We start from the raw sequence: 23,203 nt of genomic DNA, 5'->3' as shown, positions 1-23,203 counted from the left end.
TAGGCTCTAGTTACATTACCATTTTATTATACTATCAGTCATATCATATTACTATATGACTGTTTAATAAACTCATTAATATAATGATAATATTGGAATGAGAAGGACAGCACTGTGATTATAATCACTTAGCTCTAGTCATTCTAAACGAAGGAAATATGCATTGTGTGACTTGGGCAAGAAGGGATGGCAAAGAGTTGGGGATGTTATATATTATACTCTAAATATTGTAAATATGCTTTAATAAGTTACTTCTCTTGGATCTCATTTTTTGCTGCTAGGAATACATTGGTATGATCATTCCAAGTAAGTCCTTGGGTAATTTTTACAGTTTTAAAAATGTGTATATCCTTTGACCCAACACTTCCCTAAGAAAACAACCATATTTCATATAAATGCATTAAGCATATTACTAATAACTAACCGATATGCAGTGTTCAGTACCAGGTACTACTATATGATTAATTCTCATATCAACCCTGCAGTGCAGGTAATTCTACTGTTTCCATTATATGGGTGAGAAAGTGGAGATAGTTTATTTGTACAATCTTTTATAGCGGATAAATGATACAGCTGGAATTTGAATATAGAGAGTCTGTAACCAGAATTACGCTGTTCCGGTACACCATACTGTCCTTCAGCATGAGAAGCACGCTCACTGGAGGATTACTGGGAAACCTCCAAACGGAAAAGACCAGCTTCCAGTGCTGTGTACCGCCATGCACCCTTTTGCTCAGATTTCTGGAATCATTTTTGACTTTTCAGTTTTTCTCATCCCCTACTTCCAATCCATCAGCAAAGTCCCCAGATCTACTCAGCAATGAAATTCACTTCCACCTGCTCTCCTCAGCCCCACAGTTACTGCCTGACCAGAACTACCACCTCTCTCCCCAGGGCAGATGCAGCAGGCTTTCAGAGCCTTCTCCAGCACCCACACTTGTCTCTGTACACTGTCTGGCACCAGCAGTCAGTGTTATTTCTTAAAATGTAAATCACTACTCAATGGCCTCCTACCACTTATAGAATTAAATAAAAAAATCCCTACCATTGCCTACTAGGCTCTATATTGTCTGGCCCATAGCTGAGTCTACAAAATAATTAGATCTCACTGCCTTCCAGTTACCCTCTTACGTGCACAGTACAGGACTTTTAAGTATAGGCACACCATTGCCACAGCAGATCTTTAGAATTCGTTCCTTTGGCTTAACTGAACTTTATTCTCTGAACAGGCGGGCAAGTGCCTATGTCATGGCCTTTGGCCAGCTTCCCATATCTTTCTCTATATCCTGATGGCTCACTCCTTATCAATTTGGACATCCATGCTGATATTACTTCCCCAGAGATGTCTTCTCTGCCCAGGGCTTTTAAACTAGTCTAATCCATCACAATCCATGCCTTTCCATGCTTCGTTTTTCTTCATGGCACTTAGCATTGACTGGCAACAGCTTATACATTTACTGCTTGTTTTCTGTTCTCCCCACATCTGTGGCCACACCACCGTGAACGAGCCCAGTCTCATCTATTCTCCCACAGGCAAAAACATGCTGAGACCACGTTGTTCCCTGCTATATTCCCAGTCCTGAAAAGAGTGCCTGGCACATAGTAGGAACTCGGTAGATGTTGGGTGAATGGGTGAAAGAATGAGTCATTTTCACATGCTTTATTATTTGTGGGCTGGTAGCTGAATTGTGGCTCGGTTATAGGATGAACTGCTTTGTGCCACTGAATTGTTTGTTGTAGACAACAAATTAGAATTGAGAAATGGGGTTGGAAAAAAAATCTCAATAGACGAGGAGTGGGCAAGGAAAACACTAAATATCAAAGAGATGGAGATGATTGTGTTAGACTTGGTAGCTCCCCAGCCATGCATGCACTACTCACAAACAAGGGGCGGGGCCCTGCATAGCAACAGAAGCTCATGGTAAGACCAAGGTTCTATAAATCTGAAGTCAGAGTGTCAGCGGGCGTGTTCCAGCTACATGGACTGTGTGATCTTGTAAAAGGTAATATGACATCACTGAAACTCAGCTCTCCATCTGTGAGGGGGTGATGGAAATTATAGTACTGACCTCCATAGGCTGTTATGGCAGGCAGTGAAGAAAGCAGATACTGAAGGGCTACACAGAGACGTTACGTTTCCCTTGTCTTTTCCTTGTCTAGTGGCAGCGGCACGTATAATGTATTTCCTTAAAGCTGGTGTTCAAATCCAGGAGGGACACTTTATATTTCCCTCCCTAGTGAACTGCTTCATAGTATCCATTTCCAAATCTGAACATTCAAAGCAGGAAGTGCTTCCTTTCACAATGCATATACGCGCATCTTTCACGGTTCCAGGAGAGGGCCCTGAATGGGAATTAGGTTGTCAGAATGCCGAAGGTCCCACCACCTGCACCCTTTAGGGTGTTCATGGACCACAGGATCATGAGGGGGGCTCTATTAGTGAACGCTTCCACAGTGCCAGTTATTAGGGGACCACTGTAGTGGCCCCAATCTCCTGCCAGGTGTTACAGTGCATAGACAGAGGAAAAGGACAAAGAGGCAGAACATGAAGTAACAGAGATCCAGGATGTCAAGTTGTGCTAGAGGAACAAATGCTCACCAGTCAGAAGGAACCTCCGTGCTCGCTGATCACACTCACACTGGGGAAATGGCAACTGGACGCACTAGACAAAGGGCTCGTAATAGAGGGGACAAAGCATTCTTGCAAAAGGGATGGAACAGCCAGAGTTAGGTTATGGTTAATGAGTACCCTGCTTTGTAGCCAATTCTGGGAAGGAACTTACCTCTGGAGTCCTGTAGGCCTCAGCAGAGATGTTATCTTATATTTTAGCCTCATTGTATCACAGATCATCTATCTGAGCTCAATCATGGCTGGTGGTGACAAACAACGCTAATTCAACACCAGCTGCCTGCTTCCATGAAGATACATCCAGTGCCTTGGCCAGAATCACTAGTTAAACTGGAAGCCAATATAGGGAAGTCACCTCTATACACCCTTCGTTGCTTGCAAGTAAACGCAATCACATTTGGGTCTGGGGGAAGGTGGCATGGCGCCCTCTACAGGCTCCTCAGATAATGAATGTTTCCACGGACCAAGGGTGGCTTAACTGTGTGGCAAAAAGCTAACACTTGAAGACAGAGTGTCTATGTTATTCTTCCAGTCTGCACACATGCACTCCAGTTGGAAGTCCAAGCCTATGTGTGAGTAAAGACATCTAATTTGAAGACTTGGCCATAATATCACCCCGGGCCTTCCAGTTCTTTCAGCCCGGTCTCTGGGCATTGTGGAGCAGGAATTAGTTACCCTAATTGTACTCTGTCTCTTGATAAGGAAATCATGACTTAAAAAACATGGCTGTTTCAACCTGCTACACTTCAGGGTAACTGGAATAAACACGGTGAGGCGAATCTTCAGTGGGAAAAGGCCAAAGTAAGCTACATGCCCCCCATCCCAGGTTCTTAGAAGTTGTTTTGAAAAGCCTAACATTGAACAAAGTGGGAGGACAAAGGTGTCAAACCTTCTCCCTTTCATACACAATTCTAAAACTGTGATCTTTTCAACAAGAACATGTCCACACACCCAAAAAGAAAACTAGGACTAAATGTTCAGATGAAAAGAAGCACTTGAAATATCAAGTATCTGAAAGCAGACTGTCCAAGATAGGGAGCCAAACATTTCTGAGCTCAAATCAAGATAAAATATTTAATTAGCCTATAAAGTGACCCGGGGAACATCTGGAATTTCCAGAGGAAGAGTTTTCTTGTCACTTCTCTTCCAAGTCAGCCCAGGACTAAGGGCTCATGTGGGCACAGAAGCAAAAATGGTCAGGAGAGGTTATCAGCACGGCCTCTCCGAGATTCTGAGTTTATAGATTAGAGAACACGGACAAGTGGAATGAACTTGTCCAAGCTTATTCATCTTCAGAATGCAGAGTGGAGAGGATAAGGAGACTCAGATAATTCCCCAGTAGGGGAGCAGAAATAGATCAATCAAAGTGGTTACTCAGAGACCTAGTAGAAACTTAGGAGACTTGTTACATTTTCTTACTGAAATCTGTCTTATTTTACATAGACAGATAGGAAAAAGAATAGCTGGACTGAGCAGCAGACCTAAGCTTCATACTGAGCACCAAGTGAGGTGCTATGCTAGCTTCGCATGCATTATCTCCTTTAAACATAGTAACACGGAACATCTATTAAAGGCTTACTATGCACCAGGTACAATGTTGAGTACTTCTTAATTATCATCTCATTTCATCCTCATAATGAACCATGGAATACTGTTTCTTTCATCTTATAAATAAGGAAAATGCAAGCATGGAGAAATTAGGCATTTGTAAGCAACTTGACTGCACAGCCTATAGCACCAGCCACGTCATGATCCTGCCAGCTGTCCTGGCTTCACAGCCCTATGAGGTCATATGAGAGGCTCAGAGATGATTAAGTCCTTTCCCGAGTTACACACTTAATCTGGCGAATCTCTACCTTGTTTCCAACTAACCTCAGCACAAACCACGTGCTGCGATAGGTCCCTAAGTCATCTGGCAGAGTAATTTCAAATTGAAATTGGATGGGTCATGCCACCATTCAGTTTGATTGTGAGATAAATCTGCTCAGGGGTATTCTTATGGGGCTCCCCAACATTCTTTTTAAACACTGGAATCATATTTTCTCCTTCAAACAAAATCTTATATAGAAACCTAATGTGCTTAAGTGATATTTTATCAATATAAATTAGAATTTCTGTCATTTATGATAAGTCAATCTATAGGAACAAAGTCTGAGTTAATGGTTTCTGAATTTAAGAATGTGTGCTACCACATCTACAGCTAGCTGCTCTTCAACCGGACTGCCAAAACCGGGGTGAGGAAAGGGCAGACTTTACAAAAGACCTTCCAAACACTAGGAATACATAGCAGAGAGATGAAACCGGGGCCTCACCTTATGTCATAGCAAAGATCAGCTCAGAATAGTGTAAACATAAGACCTGAAATTAAAAACTCCTAGAAGAAAACAGTGAGGAAAGCTTCCTGACACAAGTCTGAGCAATGATTCTGTGGATATGAGAGGAAAATCCCAGGCCCCCAGAGCAAATACAGACAAGTGGGATTGGGAAAAGGCAACCTATGGAATGGAAGAAAACATTTGCAAACCATATATTTGACAAAGAATTAACTGTCAAAATACGTCAGGAACTCCTGTACTCAGGAGCAAACAAAACAACAAAAAATAACCTGATTGAAAATGGGTAAAGTACTTGGACAGGCGTTTATCCAAAGAAGACATAAAAATGATGAACAGGTACATGAAAGGGTGACAAACATCACCAGCCTCTGGGGAAACACAAAACAGAACCACAGTGAGATGCTGCCCTCCCCCAGCAGCCAGAGAAAAGAGTCCCTGCGAGCCCCTTCGTCGGCAGCACTGACCGCAGCTACAGACCCTCTGCCTTGCTCTCCCTGTAGGAAAGGGCAGGAGGGAAAAGAAGGGAGGTCCTCGATCCTGAATGGCAGAAAGCGGCCATCCTCCTCCTCTCAGAACCCCACTAAACACAGTGGCAGTGCCACGTGTGCATTTTATACACAAACCCTTGGGCAAAACTCTTTAAGTCAAACTTCCCACCTCAGGCACCAGCGATTCTGCTTCTGTGTGAAAGGTACAGGTCTCACAGTGTAACTGAGTTCTAACGAGCTCCATGTTTGCTCTCCTAAGTGAGAATAGGAAGATCCTTGAAATGTAAGTGTCTTTGGAGATGAACTAGGAACACACCATGGAGATGACATCCACCTAGGCCACTCAGTTACAAGGACCAATAGTGCCAGGAACTGGGGTAGAAATTGGGGTGCAAATCAGTAACAGTCACAGCTTCAGAATTCCAGAATTCACTTCTCCTGTGACTTCCTCACCTACCTCCACTGCTCTGCCTCAAGTCATGGGACTCTTAATTGTTTCAGTCCCATCAAAGGCACTCAGCTATGTGCTTTTTACACTGGCTCACTTTTAAACCTGAAGAAGTAATGCCACCATGATGTTCATCTTACAAATGAGGAAACTGAGGCTCAGGCAGGTTGGAGTCTAGTAATGTAGTACCTTCTGGTACTACATTTTAAGAGGCAGAGATATCTTACCTTTTTTACCACCCCAAGATCAGAGAACTTTGCCAGGAGCACTGAGACCTTCACCTTATTATCCTAAGAAACTAGAAATAGAATACTGTTGCTTTTCTTTACAAACTACTCCATGGCCGGGAAAATCAGTACTTAATTTTAGGAAAGATTAAAAGCTAGGTCTAAAGAGAGGCTTAGTACAAATGACTATTCTCTACAAGAGGCAGCAGATTCCTAGAGGTTAGAAATTCCACCTACACAGGGGACAAGAGGAGAGAGGTGGAACGTTACGTAGACAACATGGGCATTGAAGAAACAAAGATCCGAGTTCAAATCCTAATACACTTTTAACTAATTTTGTCACCTTCGACTGCACTTTCCTATGTGTCAGTTTGCTCATCTGTATAAATGAGTGATGCATGTGCACTTCAAGACTTAGCACACAGTACACAGCCATCAGTCACCAACTGCTCCTCGTTATTCCCAGAGGACAATGCGGCAGGACAGTGGGGGCATTTTCCAGAGTCAGGTTGGGTTCACTTGGCCACAGCCCCTCCACGTACTACTTGTGCGACCCTTGAGGAGGTTACTTAATTCTTCTGTGCTCTATACTATCTACAATTTTTATTCATCAATTATACTTCAACAAAGATGAGAAAATAAAATATGGAGTCTCCAGAGACAGATTACTTTGTAGGACTGTTTTGATAATGAAATATGATGATACATATAAATTGCTTAGGAAAGAGCACATTGAACAAATGTATTAATTAATAAACCATCATTGAGATGGTTATTGCATTCGTTATTAATAAATCACCACTATCATTAATTTTAAAACATAAAATAGACTGAAATCACAAAGGAAGGTGATTTTCTTAGGATTATCAATAGTGAGTCCAGTTAAAAATGAAAATAGTCCCCAGGCAGGGTGTCGGAAGCACCTCCTTGCAGATGTAGGGAAGGTGATGCAAGCCAGAGGCAGAGGATTAAAACTCACAGGTGCCTCCTGAAGTTCTTTCCCCAGCCTGTGGTTCCATATTTCAGATGATCAGTGTGGGTGCCTAAGTGTATGGAGTACATCAGAAAGCCCCTGCTGATCAGTGCTTGCTCTGGATGTCCAGAACGGGGCTTATAAGGTCTTCAGGCTGGGCAGGCAGGGAAGCCAACGTCATGGTACTTTGCTTTGTGCAGGAGGAAGACATTATCCCTCTAGCTGCAGAATTATCTTCAGAATACATGAAAGAAGGGACAGCCAACACAGCGTTCAGATAAAATACTTTTTCTACTTGTAGCCTGAATTTCCCATCTACTGCAATTCAGCTTTCAGATATTACACATTATCAATTTTGAGATTTTAACTGTAACAAAGCCAGTCACATATCCTACACCCCAAAACCTTTTTTTCCTATGTCCACGTGCACCACGGAATTGCCACTCTCCAGTCACGGAAATATGTCCCTGGCAAAAAGGGGGAACGATTTCATCTTACTGTTTTGTTTTGTTTTATTTTCTATTCAGTGCTCAGGGTAAGGGTTCTAATATTATTAAAATCAACTTTCTTTTTAAAAAACATTTAAAGGAAAAAATTATTCTCTTTAAAGATGTGTTAAGTGGGAGGTGGAAAGCAACATTAAAGTTTTCCCAAATGGGAGGCTGATGTACAACCATAGTGGAAATTTCACGAACAACTGAAGAAAACTGTTGTTTCCTTCATCTATCATGCCGGGTGCGAGCCACTGAGATGTCACAAGCCCACACCGCGGGAACAGAAAATCTGTGGAGAAGGGGGTTTCTATGTAATATCCAGGGGAAATGCTTTCATTGACTTGATTTTCATTTTTCAGCTTTCGTCTCTGTCCACAACAGAGACCCAGCAAGGGCTGCAGAAGCATGTTCCAGATTCAAGCACCACCAGGCCCCACTTGGGTCAGGCAGGTGAGGGAAGCAGGCTGACTCGTGGGAAGCAGACACAAATCGCATGTTCTGTGAGGGCAGGAAGTGACGAACTATTGCCAAGTCATTGGTGCCAAAGGATTAAAGATCCCAGACTGCCAGACTTTCTGGTTACACAAAGAAACCAGAAATCTAGGTTTATGAAAAACTTCCTGATCTTTAAGAGCTGGCAACCAGTACGAAACCAGTACAAAACTTGTCAGAACACTACGATGGCCAAAACAATACATCTGCAGGCCCAAGAGAGGCCACCAGCCTCCAGTCTGCAGCTGTAATAAAGTGGAAAGAGCATGGATTTTGTAATCAACTAAATTCAAGTTTTACTATTTATTAGTGGCATGATTTGGGGTAACTTCTTAACTGTGCCCAAACCTCAGCTTTTGTATCTGGTTAGCAAAGTCTTTACTGCAGAGTATGTGATGAAAAAATATCCATAAAATGACTAATACACAACTGGTATCAGCATACCAATGGTTTCTTTAACTTACTGCCTCGATGTTCGCATTGCCTAATTCATCTTTATAAAAGTTTTAGGTTTGGAAGCAACAGAAAGCTGAATATCTTATGTACAAATCACTCTCTTGGGGTCCATCTTAATGGGTGTGGCTCACTAGTGTCATAACCACAAAAGAGATTTGCTGCACAGAGCTCTCCCATGAGCTCTCCAGCCAAGAAGAAACTGCCAAAAAAGTTCACAGCCCACTTCTCTGGGAATGGGCAACCCACACATAGACACATACAAGGAGGCCAGAACATATGGCAGTGAAACCTACATCTGGATAGGTGGGAGTGAGGGAAAAAAACAAAATGGAGAATAGTGAGGACATAGAAGAGTGATTCATTTTTAGCTCTACCCATATAAAGGTAGGTTAGGCATGCTAAGGCAGTCTACCGACCACAAATTCAGGAAGAAGTTTAAATCAAGACCTTGCTCTGAGCTCTCTCTCTCAACATCACTTGACTGTCTGAGCCTCCAATCTGTTGTTGTGATGAAGTGAGTTCTATTGAACACTGAGATCTTTGAGGACACAAACCATGTTTTTCTCATGGTGCTCAACACATACTGTGGTTAATCTAAATGGCTTTTGGTGCCTTCTCACAGTGCTGTTATAAGCAGAAGATGAACATAAATAGAGATAACATTGTGAATACAAGGTGCTCTATGGATACATTATTACAAACACGAATAATCTTGTATCAGAGTCCACTAATAACTGATGTACTACACACGACCACTCTAATTTATTACCAACAATTCACCAAAGTCCCTGACTCAGTAAAACATGTTTTCATATGGAATTGATCCAAGGATCATTAGTCCTCAGAACTGCAGTTCTTCAAGCTTCCTATGAAGGAGCTCAATAATCATATATTCATATTAAATGGACAAATAGAATTAACAGTGATTGGAGCAACATTCTAAAAGTTCGAGGTACAGTTGGGTTTTCCCGTGTTGTCAGTACTCTGGCATTCACAAGACCTGTGCCAAGGCCCACACAAACATGAACTTGGGAGTATCTAACCGTGCTCAGGAAGAGTACATGCTCCAGTGAACTAAAGAGAAGACAAGGGTCATCTTTGACAACTGAATCTCTGAGAAGTTTACATTTATCCCCCTTGGTTAGGACATTTGGTTCAGCAGTTAGTGAGCACACCATTACTCAACCAGAGGGCAGGGGCATGTTAGTTCTATTCTTCACTGGAAACAAATTATTATTACATTTAACTGTCACCACATGTAGTCACCATGTTATACATAGTCAGCACTTTATGGCCAGCAATATATGCAGGAGTTTCTTTTTTAAAAAAAATGAATGTGATCCTAAAGTAGGCTAGCTAAAGGGTGGGTCTGAAACTTGGTTTAGAATCTATTTCCAAGTTGTACATTTTCTCCCCCCACCCCACCCTTTTCTTCCAGCAGAAATTATGGCTGCTACTAAAAACTTACAGAAAGTTTTCATGTAGTAAAAATATCATTCAATTTCCATATTCTAGAACAAAATCAAAAGCATCCTTTCTGAATTCTGGATCCTTAGACATGTATCTTAAATACTGCTGATCTGTTAGAGACACAGTGTATTTCAGAGCAACGGATTTCAAATATTTCAAAGAAAAAATGATCCCTTAATTCATTGATTCTTAATACTATTAACAGCTTAGAAGGTCACACCACAGGTCTTTTTTAGTCCAAAAGTCAAACTTTACGATCCACTGTACAGATCAAATGTTTTCTTCCCTTATTAATAGCCTGCAGCCAATCAAAACAGCAGGTGTGTCCTCTCTGAATGAGAGACTCATCTGCAGGTAGTCAGAGTTACAGTAACCTGGGTCTTCTACCGTGCATCACCAGCTCTTCCTCCTCTGGAATTCCATTAGGGAAGGCATAGTCCAGCACTCCAGCAGCCACAAGCAATAAAAAGGAAATGTCAACTTTTAGTTACATCTTCCTCCCAAAATTTAAACTGTAAAATTAATAGCCCATGGCAACATTTTGACAAATCCCTTCTCTTCTTTTTCTCACACTAGCCAAATTCTGTAGAGTACCAAAATGCTCTAGAACCATATTAGCTACTTAAATTGGTGTTTCATATGTATCTAGGAACCTCTTCATTTCTTCTGAATTTTTCAGTTTATTGGAGTATAGGTTCTTAAAGTAGTTACTAGCCTGGATTTCAGCACTGTCCAATGTGATTTCATCTTTTTAATTTCTAATTGTACTTTTTGGGTCTTTTCTTCCCTGTCTTGGCAGGACTGGCTAAGGTTTTGTCTGTTTTGCTCCTTCTTTCAAAAAGAGCCAGCTCCTTGATTCATTATATTGTTTGTGTAGTCATTAATTTCTGCTCTGATCTTCATAATTTTCTTTCTTGTACTAGCTTTGGATTTGGATATTCAGTGAAATAAATCAGACAAATAAGCTTAAATATTACCTAGTTTCACTTAATGAAAAACCCAAAATATAAAGACAAAATAAACAGATAGTTGGAAACAGAGGGATAGATATTTTGCAAAAGGGAAAGTGACCCAGAGAGAGATGGAAGGGAGGGAAGGGAGAAGAAGAGGATGAAAAAATATTACGATGTGTACTGTCATGTACCAACTGCACATGAGGACTGCACACATGTACCGATAAAAAAAATAAAAACAAAACAAAAATTACAATTTAATTTAAATTAAGTAATTAAAATTAAATATTATGAAATTAGCTCTCCAGTTACACTAAATTCCGCATTCTTGATTGCCACGTGTGGTTCATGGCTTCCTGACTGACGGAAGAGAAGTGGAACATTTCCATCATACAAGGAGGTGTACTAGTTAGCTCGGGTGTAGAGAGAGCCTTGCTGTCACCCAGGTGCTCCTCAACAATCCTCCTAACAAATAGCGTTAATATCAATTTGTTATCCCCACCCCCACTTCCTAGCTTCCATTTATCACAAAGGCACCGAGGGAACTGGTATAGCCAACATGAATTCTCTCATGTAAGGTGTTTTCTCATTTCTGTGCAGAAAACTAAGGTTTCTACAGAACTATAAGTATTTTCCGGAAGTGAATACAGAGGAATACACAATATTTCTACTTGTTATGCACTGCTCATGTTTGTGACCCTTCTCTAAACATAAACTGTGATAACAACATGATCTGAATAGTCTATCAGGTACTCATGATGTGGCGTAGGAGTGTGGAGGAAAAGAGCTCACACTGAACTTGTACAAAAAGCAGGTGCTGTCACTTAGAGAAATGTGCACTATCCAAAGACCAATTGAACTATCCTCTAAGTTACTGTGGACTGTCAGCACGTTTGAGTAGTGGTCATTTGCCACTTTGCTATCAAGTGCATTTGGTTATCATTTTCCTGCAGACTTTGCCAACTAGCTTCCAGCAAAGTTTGCCCAATAGAAAACACCAATAGGTGATCGAGAACAACAGAAAGGGAAATGGGAAGCATCCCCATCTACTTGCAAGGCAGCACTTCCAGCCTTATCTGCATCTCCTCCAGCTCTCCAGCTCTCTGCATTCGGGCCCTTCTCCATGGATACTACTGTGTTAGACCCCAGCTTGGTCCTAACACTGCAATCTCCTCTGAAATTGAAACTCTTGTCCAATGCTGTGTTGGCCCATTTTTAACAACTGATTTTTTAGGAGAGGACAAGGCCAAATGTGAACTTTTTACCAATACCTGTGGTATAAATATATCCTGGCATACAAACTTCCTGATACTTAACAATCAGATCTCAAGAGACTATACCAACCGGCTTCAGCACCATACTGTTTCAGCCCTAAGCAAAGGAGCAGCTTCCTACTGTTGCTCTCTGAGTTCCTGCACAGTCCCCATTCTCAGCACCTTGGTGGCTGGTTACGTGCAGTAAATTTCTTCTTCTAGCTTTCTGGCATGGACCCTGTTTTCCAGACTAAGCGAATACACACTGTTAAGATAATAAAATTTGTTGTTACTTCTCCAGTACCAGAAAATAAATCAGTCATCCAACTAAGTATGCTGGAAATTAAGCTGATACTCTCAGTTGTAAAGACTTTCTTAAAAAAAGGAAGCAGCCAATCAATTTACATTGTGGCACAAGATTCTTATCTCACTCTAAAGTTTCTTGACAAGAAGTTGTGTGCAGAACATACTTTGGGCAGCAGTATATTAGTGTGCCCTGGGAAAGCAATCTGGCAATGTACATCAGAAGCCTTAACCCTTTCATGCCCTTTGTCCTACTATGCCTACTTAGGCAGAATATCTTCTAAAAATTTACCTAAAAAGAAGGAAAAAGTCTTCTGCAGAAAGATGTTCATCACAGTATTATTCAAAACAGGTATTTTTGAAACAATTTCAAAATGAAAACAAAAAAAGAAAAACGATGATGTAAATCCATTTGACAGTATATTATACAGTTGTAAAAGTTACAGTTATCAGTATTGTGGCAACAAGGAAAAAAGCATATACTAAAAGACAAAATAATCAGGAAAGAAAATTTTATATGCATGATAAAGATCATGTAAGTATACATGTGCTGGAAGGAAAAGACTGAAAAGAAATATATACAAATAATAGTTAAATTATATAAAGGGACTATTCAGAGACAAATTACTTTCACTAACAGAATCAAAAAATGATTCTGTTTGCACTGTAAATATTCCAATTAGTTTTGGTAAATAAAAATAAAAGAGAGGGCTGGGTATTTGGCTCTTTGGAAAAGTGCTTGCCTAGCATGCAGGAGGCCTTGGGTTCAATTCCCAGAATTGTGATAGCTAGATATATATATATATATAGATGATAGATAGATAGAGAGAGATAGATAGACAGATAGATAGATCTTTCAACAAAGTCTGAGAATACCTAGAAGAAATAAAATACCACACATTAAGACACCAGTTCATCATTGTTTTATGTTTACAGTATAAGACTTGGATAGGCCTGAACTGAAATTATGATCCCCAATCTGCCTATTTGTTCTTCATTCTTCAGGCACGTGTCCTCCTTTCCAGAATTTCATCTGCTCCCCCATGATTATCCAGCCTCTCTTTCAGAGAAGTGGCTGGTATCACTTACACATGTAAGGAAATATGATTCTTCTTTTTACCATAGAGTCTGTGTCCTACAGGAACACCTTCCAACTGGCTGTAAGCAGGAGGAGGTAGTAGTGAGGCTTGAAGAGGTGATCCCACAGCATCTGCAATAGGCAGTTGTCTATCCATGCTCTACTCAGCATGGCCTCAAACCCTTACTCAAGTTACACTGCGCACTTGGCTCCATCCGGAAGGGTGATTATGGCTTCCTCTGCACATCCCTCTCCCCTCAGCCACCTCAGGCCAGACCTTTAAAAGCAATGTTTACTTAGCCCAGGTACATAGAAGCAATGTCCAATTTGTTTTCTTTGCAAATAATAAAACCCACTGCAGAATTCAGCCTGCAATATTGCCACACAAACCACCAAAGCCTGAACTCTGTGTTCACCATAAATATAAAATAGTAATAAAAATCTCAGGTTCTGGAACTCAAGTCTGAGCTTAAATATTAGAGTTTCCACTTACAAGCAGAATGACCCTGAGCAAATCCTTAGTCTTTCTGTCTCTCAGTTTCCTCATCTATAACCTAGGGATAATATATGATGATTGTGAGGACTAAATGATTATTCCTCATGAAGCACTTAGAACACATACTGTAACCAACAGAGTTCGGCTAATATTGTTTTAAGCTCTCACTTCAAAAAAATATTGTGTGTTGTGTCCCCAAAAAGGCCATCATCCCTGTCCGTCCCCAGGTGCCACCATGCCTACCCGAGCACAATCAGAGAAACAAACGGCCAAGTGCAGCACAGTTGATACAAAGAGTACCACTGCTTTTTCCTACAGCTTTCCTCCACTGGGCCGCTGATGGACTGGAGTTAGACTGGCAAAAAAATGAGTAAATCTTTCCAAAATAAACTTGAAATACAACACCAAGTCATCTCTTGACAATTTGGGAACCCAGTGTACTCTGGAGAATGATTCATGGCAGTACTATTCCATTCAAGCCACTACCAGCTACCTTATGCAAGCACAGGACACATTCTCAGTGCATATTCTACACACAAGTTTTGAGGGGTGTCTGAGTGGATCAGACAACCTTCCAAAGCCTGGTAAAACTGATTGCTGGCACTAAGAGCTTGTAGGTCATCCGCTCCTTCCTCTCTCTCTGACACCCTAACCTTCTTATCGCGAAATCTCCTCATGATTTCCGTAGGCAGGAGTCATCTTTCTCCAGTCTCCAGCCACTCAGTCCTGCCAACCTTTGGGGTTTGCAGTCAGTCACTGCTCCAGTCCTGACAACTGGGTTCCATCACCACTGCCAGGTTCCCTTGATGCTAGGGGATGGCTGTTTATTAGATTCACAAGGCTCCTTAGGACTTAGGTTAGACAGCCATGCAAGCCTCCTCTTATAATCTTGTTTTGGGCCTGAGCAGAGGACTAATCTCCAGTATTGCTCCTCACTTCTTATTCCATGTAACTGTCCTGAATAGTAACCATCCTGAATAGTACCCCAGCCCAGCTGCCAGGGCTAGACAGTGCCTCCCAGCCATAAAGTAGTGGCCAGGTAATCCCGAGCATTGATTTGTTCATACTAGTCCTCCCGGCTCCCTCTCTCAGCCCAAGACCTACACAAAAGTATCCTCCACTATACTACTTCCATCAAAGTAGTTACTTCTCTCCCAAACACCAAAACTTTTTTCTACAGAGATATCATTTCCAGAATTCCAATGAAATCTCATCTGAATTCTGCTTTGGCCACAAAACTTTGTCTCTGGAATCAACTTTTGGAACATGAGGTTTCTCATTCTGGGTCTTGATGCCTGCCTGTTCTTGACCTGCTTGCTGCCAATTTCCTTTTGCTAACAGCTGGGTATGGGGGGAAGATTGTATTGTGATTATATCTTGGTAATTAACAAAAACATCCTAAAGCTTTTAGGCTCATGAATTAAAGGCAAATGTCAAAATACCCACAATACCAAAACAGCCTCATTAAAACATGATTTAAAGAGGAACAAAATGATAAGCATTTCTAGAATTTTCAATCTTTCCAAAACAGGAAATGTTAAACATTAAACAGGAAATGTTAAAATCAGAACCAGCCATCCAGTCATGCTCCTGTGTGACTGTTTGGACACGCTTACCTCAAACCACTGCCCGTGAGACTGCATCTTGAGGATGACGCAGGGGTCTGGTCTGGAAAGAGCATCTCTGTCAGAAATGCCTTTGCACGCCACACGCAGTTCAACTTTGGTCAGGCAGGGGCTGTTAAAGATTCCCAGCGTGTTGGCAGCCGACTCATAAATGTTGCTCATCTTCTTCATTCTGTTTTAGGCAAGAAAAAAGATGTGTCAATCACTGTAGTAATTGTCAGAGGAGAAAGCCAGGCTTCTAACTGCTGCTTCAGAAATTGTTCAACATACAGTTTCAAATATTAAAGGTATTTATTATCTCACTTCTCAACCGAGCGGCATGGTTTCAGTGAAATAAATAACAAACAAGCAAACCAAAAGGCAAAAATAAAACCCCCAGAAGCTGGTACACTTGGCTAAGAACACTTTTTTCCTGTGTGATTTGTATAGTAAAATTTTTAGTCTATCAAAAAAATTCATAAATTAGTGTAGTAGCCTGCAAACTGTAATGTAGCTTTGTATTAATTAAGTATATGGCTTGTGCGAAATTTTACAGATTTGTTGGTTAACTGATTTAATCACATCTCAAGTTTTTATGACTCCTTCAAAATCCACCTTTTCTGTGTGCTAAAGCAGAGGAGTATATCACCCTACCCAAACAAGCAGTCTTCATGTCCCACCCTGCACCCTGGCCTGCCCTCTCAAGGAGCCCTCAGCAAGCCAACTACAGGAGAGGTACAGGGGCCCACTGCCTGTGCTAGCGCCCAGATCTAGTCTCACCTTTCCCTCCTAGGTGCCCACCGGCCCCATTAGAATCAGAGTTAAAAGGGCAAAATAAGGAGAGAAGAAAGCATGAAGCCTCTGATTCTGAATTGGCAGAAACAGCAGCCACAGATATGATGCTCTTCCTAACAGCACTTTGCCTCCTGAAGGCCCACGGTCACAGGGATCTGTCAGAGCCCACCAGTGCTCTCCTCCCTCTCTGAAGAGGACTAGACACGTAGGGACCCTGGAAGATTCCCTCCAGTGTGAACTTTAGGGTCCTTCTCACAGAATTCTATATTCCTAGAGATTCATTGGGAAAAACAGCAATAGCTTCTTCAACCTCACCTGGCATTAGTGCCTCACAGTGAAAATTCCTCATTTATGACATAGGGACAGTCCACCTACTCTTCTTCCCCTCTTCTGCAAATATTCCCCTTGTTGCTAGCCACCGCATTTGTTCAAGTGAGTGCACCATCCCGTCTCTTTTACAGGGTAATGGCGGTGCGTCAGCATGCACACACACACACACACACAGAGGTAAAGCTTTACTGGAACACAGGTATACTCATTCATCTACGTATTGTCTGTGGGAGCTTTTGGTAGAAGGGCAGGATTGAGTAGCTACAGCAGAGAATACATGGCCCACAAAGCCTAAAACACTTACTCTGTAGCCGGAAGATATTCACCAGCTTTGATTCTAAAATACCAGGTGAGCTGCATTTGTGCTCAGGAGGAGCTGAATTCTGTTGTAGCAAGCAGCACTGTGGAATTACATCTGAGGATGACAGCTGCTCTGTTCTACTGAACTGAACATCAAGAGGGGCTTTGGGGTATTTGTCTTACACGTATTATATATTCAATCCCAGAGGGGATTGGCAGCTTGCCGAAATCACACAATCGTGCTAATGACAGGGGCTACAATGCCAGTTTTCTGCCTCCTGCTCTATACTATTTTCACTGCATGTGAAACCTTCAGCTGAAGAAATGTTCAAATCTCTGAAAGAACACTGGAGACACCAAATATTCTTCATTTATTTCAACATCCATACAGAGTCATACTTCCCTTTAGTTCAAAATAAATGTTATTCAGATACAGAAAATATACAACCTTCCAAAGCCCGTTATAACTGATTGCTGCCACAATGGGTTTGTACGTCCTCAGCTCCCTCCTCTCTCCTCTGCCACCCTAATCTCCTTACTGCTAAATCTACTCGCAATTTCCATAGGCAGGAGTCATCTTTCTCCAGTCTCTAAATCTCCCTGATCAGGCACACATGAAAGCCCTGACCAGATAGATACACTGGAGTTCATGAGTTTCTGGGCCTGCCCAGAGGGAAGGGCAATACTAACCTTGACTTGGGAGGGACTACACAGACCAGTGAAGCCAGGTGGTTTGGACTTTGCCCAGCAATGAAGCTCACTGCTGAAAAAGGAGATCACAAAATGTGGCTCTGTCAGTGAGTGATCAGCTACCTCCGTGGCCCCAGATTAGTGGAGTAAACACGTTAATTTCACACTCTGCTAGAGAACAGGACTCATGCAGCCAGATTATCAATACATTTTCCATGGCCTATTTAAATCCTCTTTGTTGCCTTTCCTACAATACCTTGGTTTCACAGAAACTAATGTCTGCTGAGAATTATTTTGATGAAAGCTGACTTTTGGCCAATTTTAGAAGTAAATTATAATTGTCCTTTCACTCACGTAATTTAAGTTCTAAAAAACTACCACTTAAGCATATCCACACTCTCTAACAGGACAAACTGATCCTGAAACTTAATTAGTTTCTGAATGAGCTGCAAACACCACCAGGACAATAGAGAGCTCAAGAGGAAAGGAAATCAGCTTGAGTGCACAGGGGAACCAACTGAGCAGAGCTTGTCTTAAGACTGTTAAGAATATGTGCATAATCATTGCCCTGCTTGCCTCGGCATTATTTGGCCTTTCTTAAATGTCATAGTACATCCAGGAAAGGCCATGTGCTGATGTCTCTATCGCACAGCCTTTCCCTCTCAGTTCAGGCAGCAGGAATGAGACATCTGCCTTGTGTCTGGCTCTGTGCTGGTTGGTGGAAGGACTGAACACTCTTTTACTCACCCCAAGATAAGCCAGTTACTCTTTTGGAGCGTGTTATCAGTCCTGTTCCTACTCAGCACTCCTTGATCGACTCCTAGATTTATTCTTTGGTGGCAAGCACTGTATGGGCACTGTAAGTGACAGGGGTATCAGTGAGCTGAGACCGGCCATCTGCCCAGAGATTTGCACTCTAGAGCAGAGCTTCTCAGATCACAGACCACTTGGGAAGCAGGTTAAAGTGCAATTACTGTTTCAAACACCCGAAGTGGGGCCTGAGATTCTGCTGTCACGGATCCTGCTGGCCTGTGGACCACACCTTGAGCAGCAAGGCTGAGTACAAACCAAGCATCGATACAAGAAGACAAACTGTCCTCCTGGGTTGCTTATCCTAAGATGTGACACAGGGGACGTATATGGATCTAACATCGAGGTATCTGGGTTTGAATCCCAGCTCTGTCCTTACTCGTGTTACCTTGGGCAACTTACTTGAATCTACCCAATCTCAGCTTTGTCATCTTTAAAATGGGGTAATAATAGTTTGTAATTTGTAGAGTTATCTTCAGATTAAATAAATTGGTCCCCATGAAGTCCTCAGAGAGTTTCGGGGCCACAAGGAGTGCTCAATACTCACACTGTTGATTTTAATCACACCATGAAGCTCACATGATTTTCACCAAGCTCGTGTTCTTTAAGGCTGCCCCTCTGACAGGCAAGGAATTGCAGCTGAGAGAAATGCAGTCACTGTGTGTTGCTCTCTAACCACAAAGTGACAGAGACCTGAACCCAAGAACTTCAGATGCTGAACTTATGCCTTCAGTTATTCTGCTATAGTGCTTCCCTGTGTTAGCTGCCCAAGAAGGCTACAAAAAAAATGCCACGTGAAGACTTCCACCAGACACTCCTCCAAATTCTCTCGACTCACAGGGCTGTTCTGAATGTCCCATGTCAGCTGCCTCTCCTCTTTTTGTCTCTTCCCCCAAACTTCTAACTGCCTTCTGTCAGTCCTCTCAGATCTTCAGATGCTGAGAGCCTTCCCTCCCTCACCCTTTCATAGAGAACGCTTTAGGTTAGGAATTAATCTGGCCTTTGTGTTTCTCTCTTCTTACAACTTTGCTCACCAGTTCCAGCTCCCGAGCTCCCAGTTAGGGAACACAAACACGGGCTCTTTCTAAGCAGGAAGGTAGAGGAGAAAAGTCGGGACTATTTATGCTTTTTGATCCTCATCAAGGATAAAATGTCCTGTTAATCTCTTGTAAAAATAGCTTGCCTTCCTACCATTAACTACATGAATAATAAACTACACAAATATGGTTTCAATAGTCAGGCACTGTCAGCCCTATTTCACAGATGTAAAAGATGAGGTTCATGGCATTCAATAGCTTGCCTCAATGTCATGATTGGTAAATGACAGAGATATGAAGTAAGCCTGGGTCTAGTTGACTCCAGAGCCTGTGTTTTTGACTGAGTAATTGTCCCTCCTCTAATTTTGCAAACACTGAGTCTTTGATAAGTTGCAGATGGTAGAGCTACAACACCTAGCAAGCACAGAGATATAACTATATGAATCACCAAAAGATATATTTCTTATTTGTAATAGTGCAATATATTGAATTTACAATATGGAAATTGTCACATGCACTCAAAATTAATAACATGCATACACAAATTTTTTCTAGAATATACTACATCTGAATCATTCAAGTGCAATAAATTATTATTCCAGGCATTTCCTGAGCTTTCTAATTTGACATAACAGAGAAATGAAAATCTCATTTCCCAAGAAATCACATTCTCAGGAAAATGTGCCTGAAAAAGTCAGATCTACTAATGTTCTAAGAACTCCTGGGCTCACAGTTTTGGCTCTAACAGTGAATCATAAAGATGAGATTTTTCTAGAAAGCAATTATGTCCATTGCATCACAATTGTATTAATTTTACAATGCTCAAATGTCATCCATTTTTAGAAGAACTGCATGTATAAATTTAACCACATGATTACAAAGGCTGCCAGAAACTTCCAGAAGTAAAACAGGAAGTAAATACCCAGAGGAAGAATATGAATGTCTCCTCTCGGTGGCAGCCCCTCCTTTTCTTATTATATCAAAGACAACTATAGTGTTGAATGAGACAAAAAAAGCAAATTCAGATACCATTTTATTATTTTGGCACTGAAATAATTTCTGCCCGTTTCTCAGGCAACTAAATTTACCCAGTTGAAAGATGAAATCTCAACCTTCTTTTGTTCAGTTATTTTCCATTTTTAATATAATCACGGGTTGGGTTTGTCTATTAATGTCATGTTCACAGGAAGCTGGGGGTTCACAAAATGGGTTTTGTGCTTCTGGTCACATACAGAAAAAAGACAGCAAGATTATTTTTATGTTCAACAAGAGAAGCTACAGACAGCATAGAAAGCCAGAAGGCAATTTCCTTGAGAAAGCACGATAAGTGATCTACTTACGGGTCTTGTTCCGCTCCTACACTTTCTCATTTAAAACTTGTCTCATCTGCTTTTAATTACATCCTAGCATTAACTCCCTTTGCTTAGTTGGCTGACACAGGACAACACAAGCATTTGGGGGAAAGTGAAAGGGGTTGTGTAGACAGCAGAGTGTAAAAAGAAATAACTTTTCAGGATATAGAACACAATCTCTAGTTTGGTGTTGACCATTGAAAATACTGTGATGAAGAAAACCGTCTACAAGTGCACTTGAACTTTGGCTACTGTGACTGTGGAAACAATGTCTTAATTTTATTTTATCTTACTTTAAATATAAATAGCTATGTATTGGTAGTGACTACCATATTAGACATGCACTGGTCATAGGATACTGCATTGGTGTTCAAAAGGTTTTTTGTTTGAGTGTTTTTCTTGTAGAACAAAGCAATACACAAAAACAGAGCTTTTTAAAATAATAAATATGTCAAACCACTCCTTGGTGAAGACAGAAGTGCTGAAAGGTCTTAACAGGTCCCAAGTTTGGTTCACAGATTTGTCCTTACCTGTCCTCACCAGTAGACTTGTGGTAACGGCCTAAACTCCTGATTGGAGACAGACGTGAGAAAGTGTGACAAGATGAACTAAAAATAACTGCTATCCACATACCTGGAAAGGGGATGTAGCAGCTCAGGAGAAAAGACCTTTGGGACAATACTGGAATGAGGCATTCCTTAGAACTTCTGCCTAATATGATGATATTGTGTCTAATGCATTATTATGTTTCTACCGTAGTTATAAAATAGCAGAGCCTAAGTTTGTGTCAAATGGTCCTGTTCAAGCAGCTATGGATGAAAACAAGAGACAAGAGTTTATGTAGAAGCAGCAAGTGACCTGGATGTGATTTTGGAGTTAAAAGTCAGGTATTTCAAAGGGAGGACATGTTAGAGAATAGTGTCATGTCTGTCTCAGTGACCAGCCATGTGACCAGCTATCATGAACACATGGGTAACAGTTTGTGGCCGAGAGCCTCCTCCCCTCTCTCCTCTCTGTGTCTCTCAGTGAGTCCTCCTGAGAACCAGAGTGCCAGGTGGAACTGGAGGTGGAATTGCTTTCTGGAACAACATGAAAAATGTACCATATTTATTGGAACATTTTGTTGGCAATAGACAGAAAAACATAGGGTTTCCACATTGTCACAGAAACTTCAGGGGGCCTCTGGCAGCAGGAGGGAAGACTGGCAAAACTGACCCAGTCAGTATACCTGGGCAGGACTTTGAGGGAGAGTGGCTCGGAGGAGAGAGAAATGTGGCGAATGTCACCTGTTTGGGCAGCTGAGAATTCTGTGGATTTCTAACGCTCATCAAATGTGAGGAAAGTTGGAGTACAAGGAAGCACGCAGTCTCCAGGAAGGGTAACAGCAGACTACACGAATCAATGCCAGGTACAAAGTACTAAGAAAGTACTAGAAAGTGATGCTGACTACAGTGAGGGCTTTTGGATACTCATGTGTCTGTCCCTGTGCTAAGTGCTTGGATTACGTTCTCATATTTAATCATTCCAAGCAGCTGTTGATACTATTTTTACTGTACAGATGAAAAAATAGGATTCAGAAAACTATAAACAAATTGGGAAGTCATATAACCAAAAATGAAGAAGGCACAATTCACTCAGATTTTTTTTAAACCCAGAAATTCAGTATTTAGTCTTCAATGCTATTCTGCCTTCTCTTACACCTCCAGTTTCTAGTTCTACTTGAGTGCCTTTATGCTAGGAGTCCCAGAATGTTACATCTCATTCATTCATTCATAAAATATTTACTCAACACTGCAAGTATGTGCTGGGAACCGTGCTGAGTACCGGGAGATACAAAGATAAAAGGGCTGCTACCTTTACGGTGCCCACAGGCTGAAGGGGAAAATGACGGGCAAACACGTATCTACAACAGATCATTTGTGCCTGTTCTGCCATCTTCTATATTCCCATTAAAATAGGCACTGAGGCACAGAAATTGACAATAGCTTTCAAAAGGAAAAGAATATACACGTGGGGTTTCCTCTGTTTTCTACACAGCAGTGTACTATGAAACCATTGTTCTATGAGGTGTTAATAGATAATCTCAAAAGAAATAATTGTTAAATTTTCATAAACAAAAGCAGGTTTTTATAGGTTATTTTATTTTATAGGTTATTTCAGAGTCATTAATATGTGAATCTGTTCTATGA

The 23,203-nt window shown here is 41.3% G+C and overlaps 1 protein-coding gene and 1 long non-coding RNA gene across 3 annotated transcripts in view; one reads left to right on the top strand and one right to left on the bottom strand.

Moving 5' to 3' along the window:
• Cpne4 (copine IV) overlaps positions 1-23,203 on the bottom strand; it is a 467,949-nt gene that overhangs the window by 326,131 nt on the left and 118,615 nt on the right. For both annotated transcript variants that reach the window (XM_013505812.1, XM_005406839.2), the window contains exon 2: positions 15,713-15,893. In XM_013505812.1, coding sequence (XP_013361266.1) covers positions 15,713-15,893 — 181 coding nt within the window. The remainder of the gene's footprint in view (positions 1-15,712; positions 15,894-23,203) is intronic.
• Positions 1,920-8,375, top strand: LOC102007919. Its single transcript, XR_264255.1, has 2 exons — positions 1,920-2,003; positions 7,955-8,375. It is a non-coding gene; the product is annotated as an uncharacterized LOC102007919 (long non-coding RNA).

The sequence above is a fragment of the Chinchilla lanigera genome, unplaced genomic scaffold (assembly GCF_000276665.1).
Source record: "Chinchilla lanigera isolate Chin_1 unplaced genomic scaffold, ChiLan1.0 scaffold00100, whole genome shotgun sequence".
Taxonomy (NCBI): Eukaryota; Metazoa; Chordata; class Mammalia; order Rodentia; family Chinchillidae; genus Chinchilla; species Chinchilla lanigera.
This window is presented reverse-complemented; position numbering and strand designations above follow the sequence as displayed.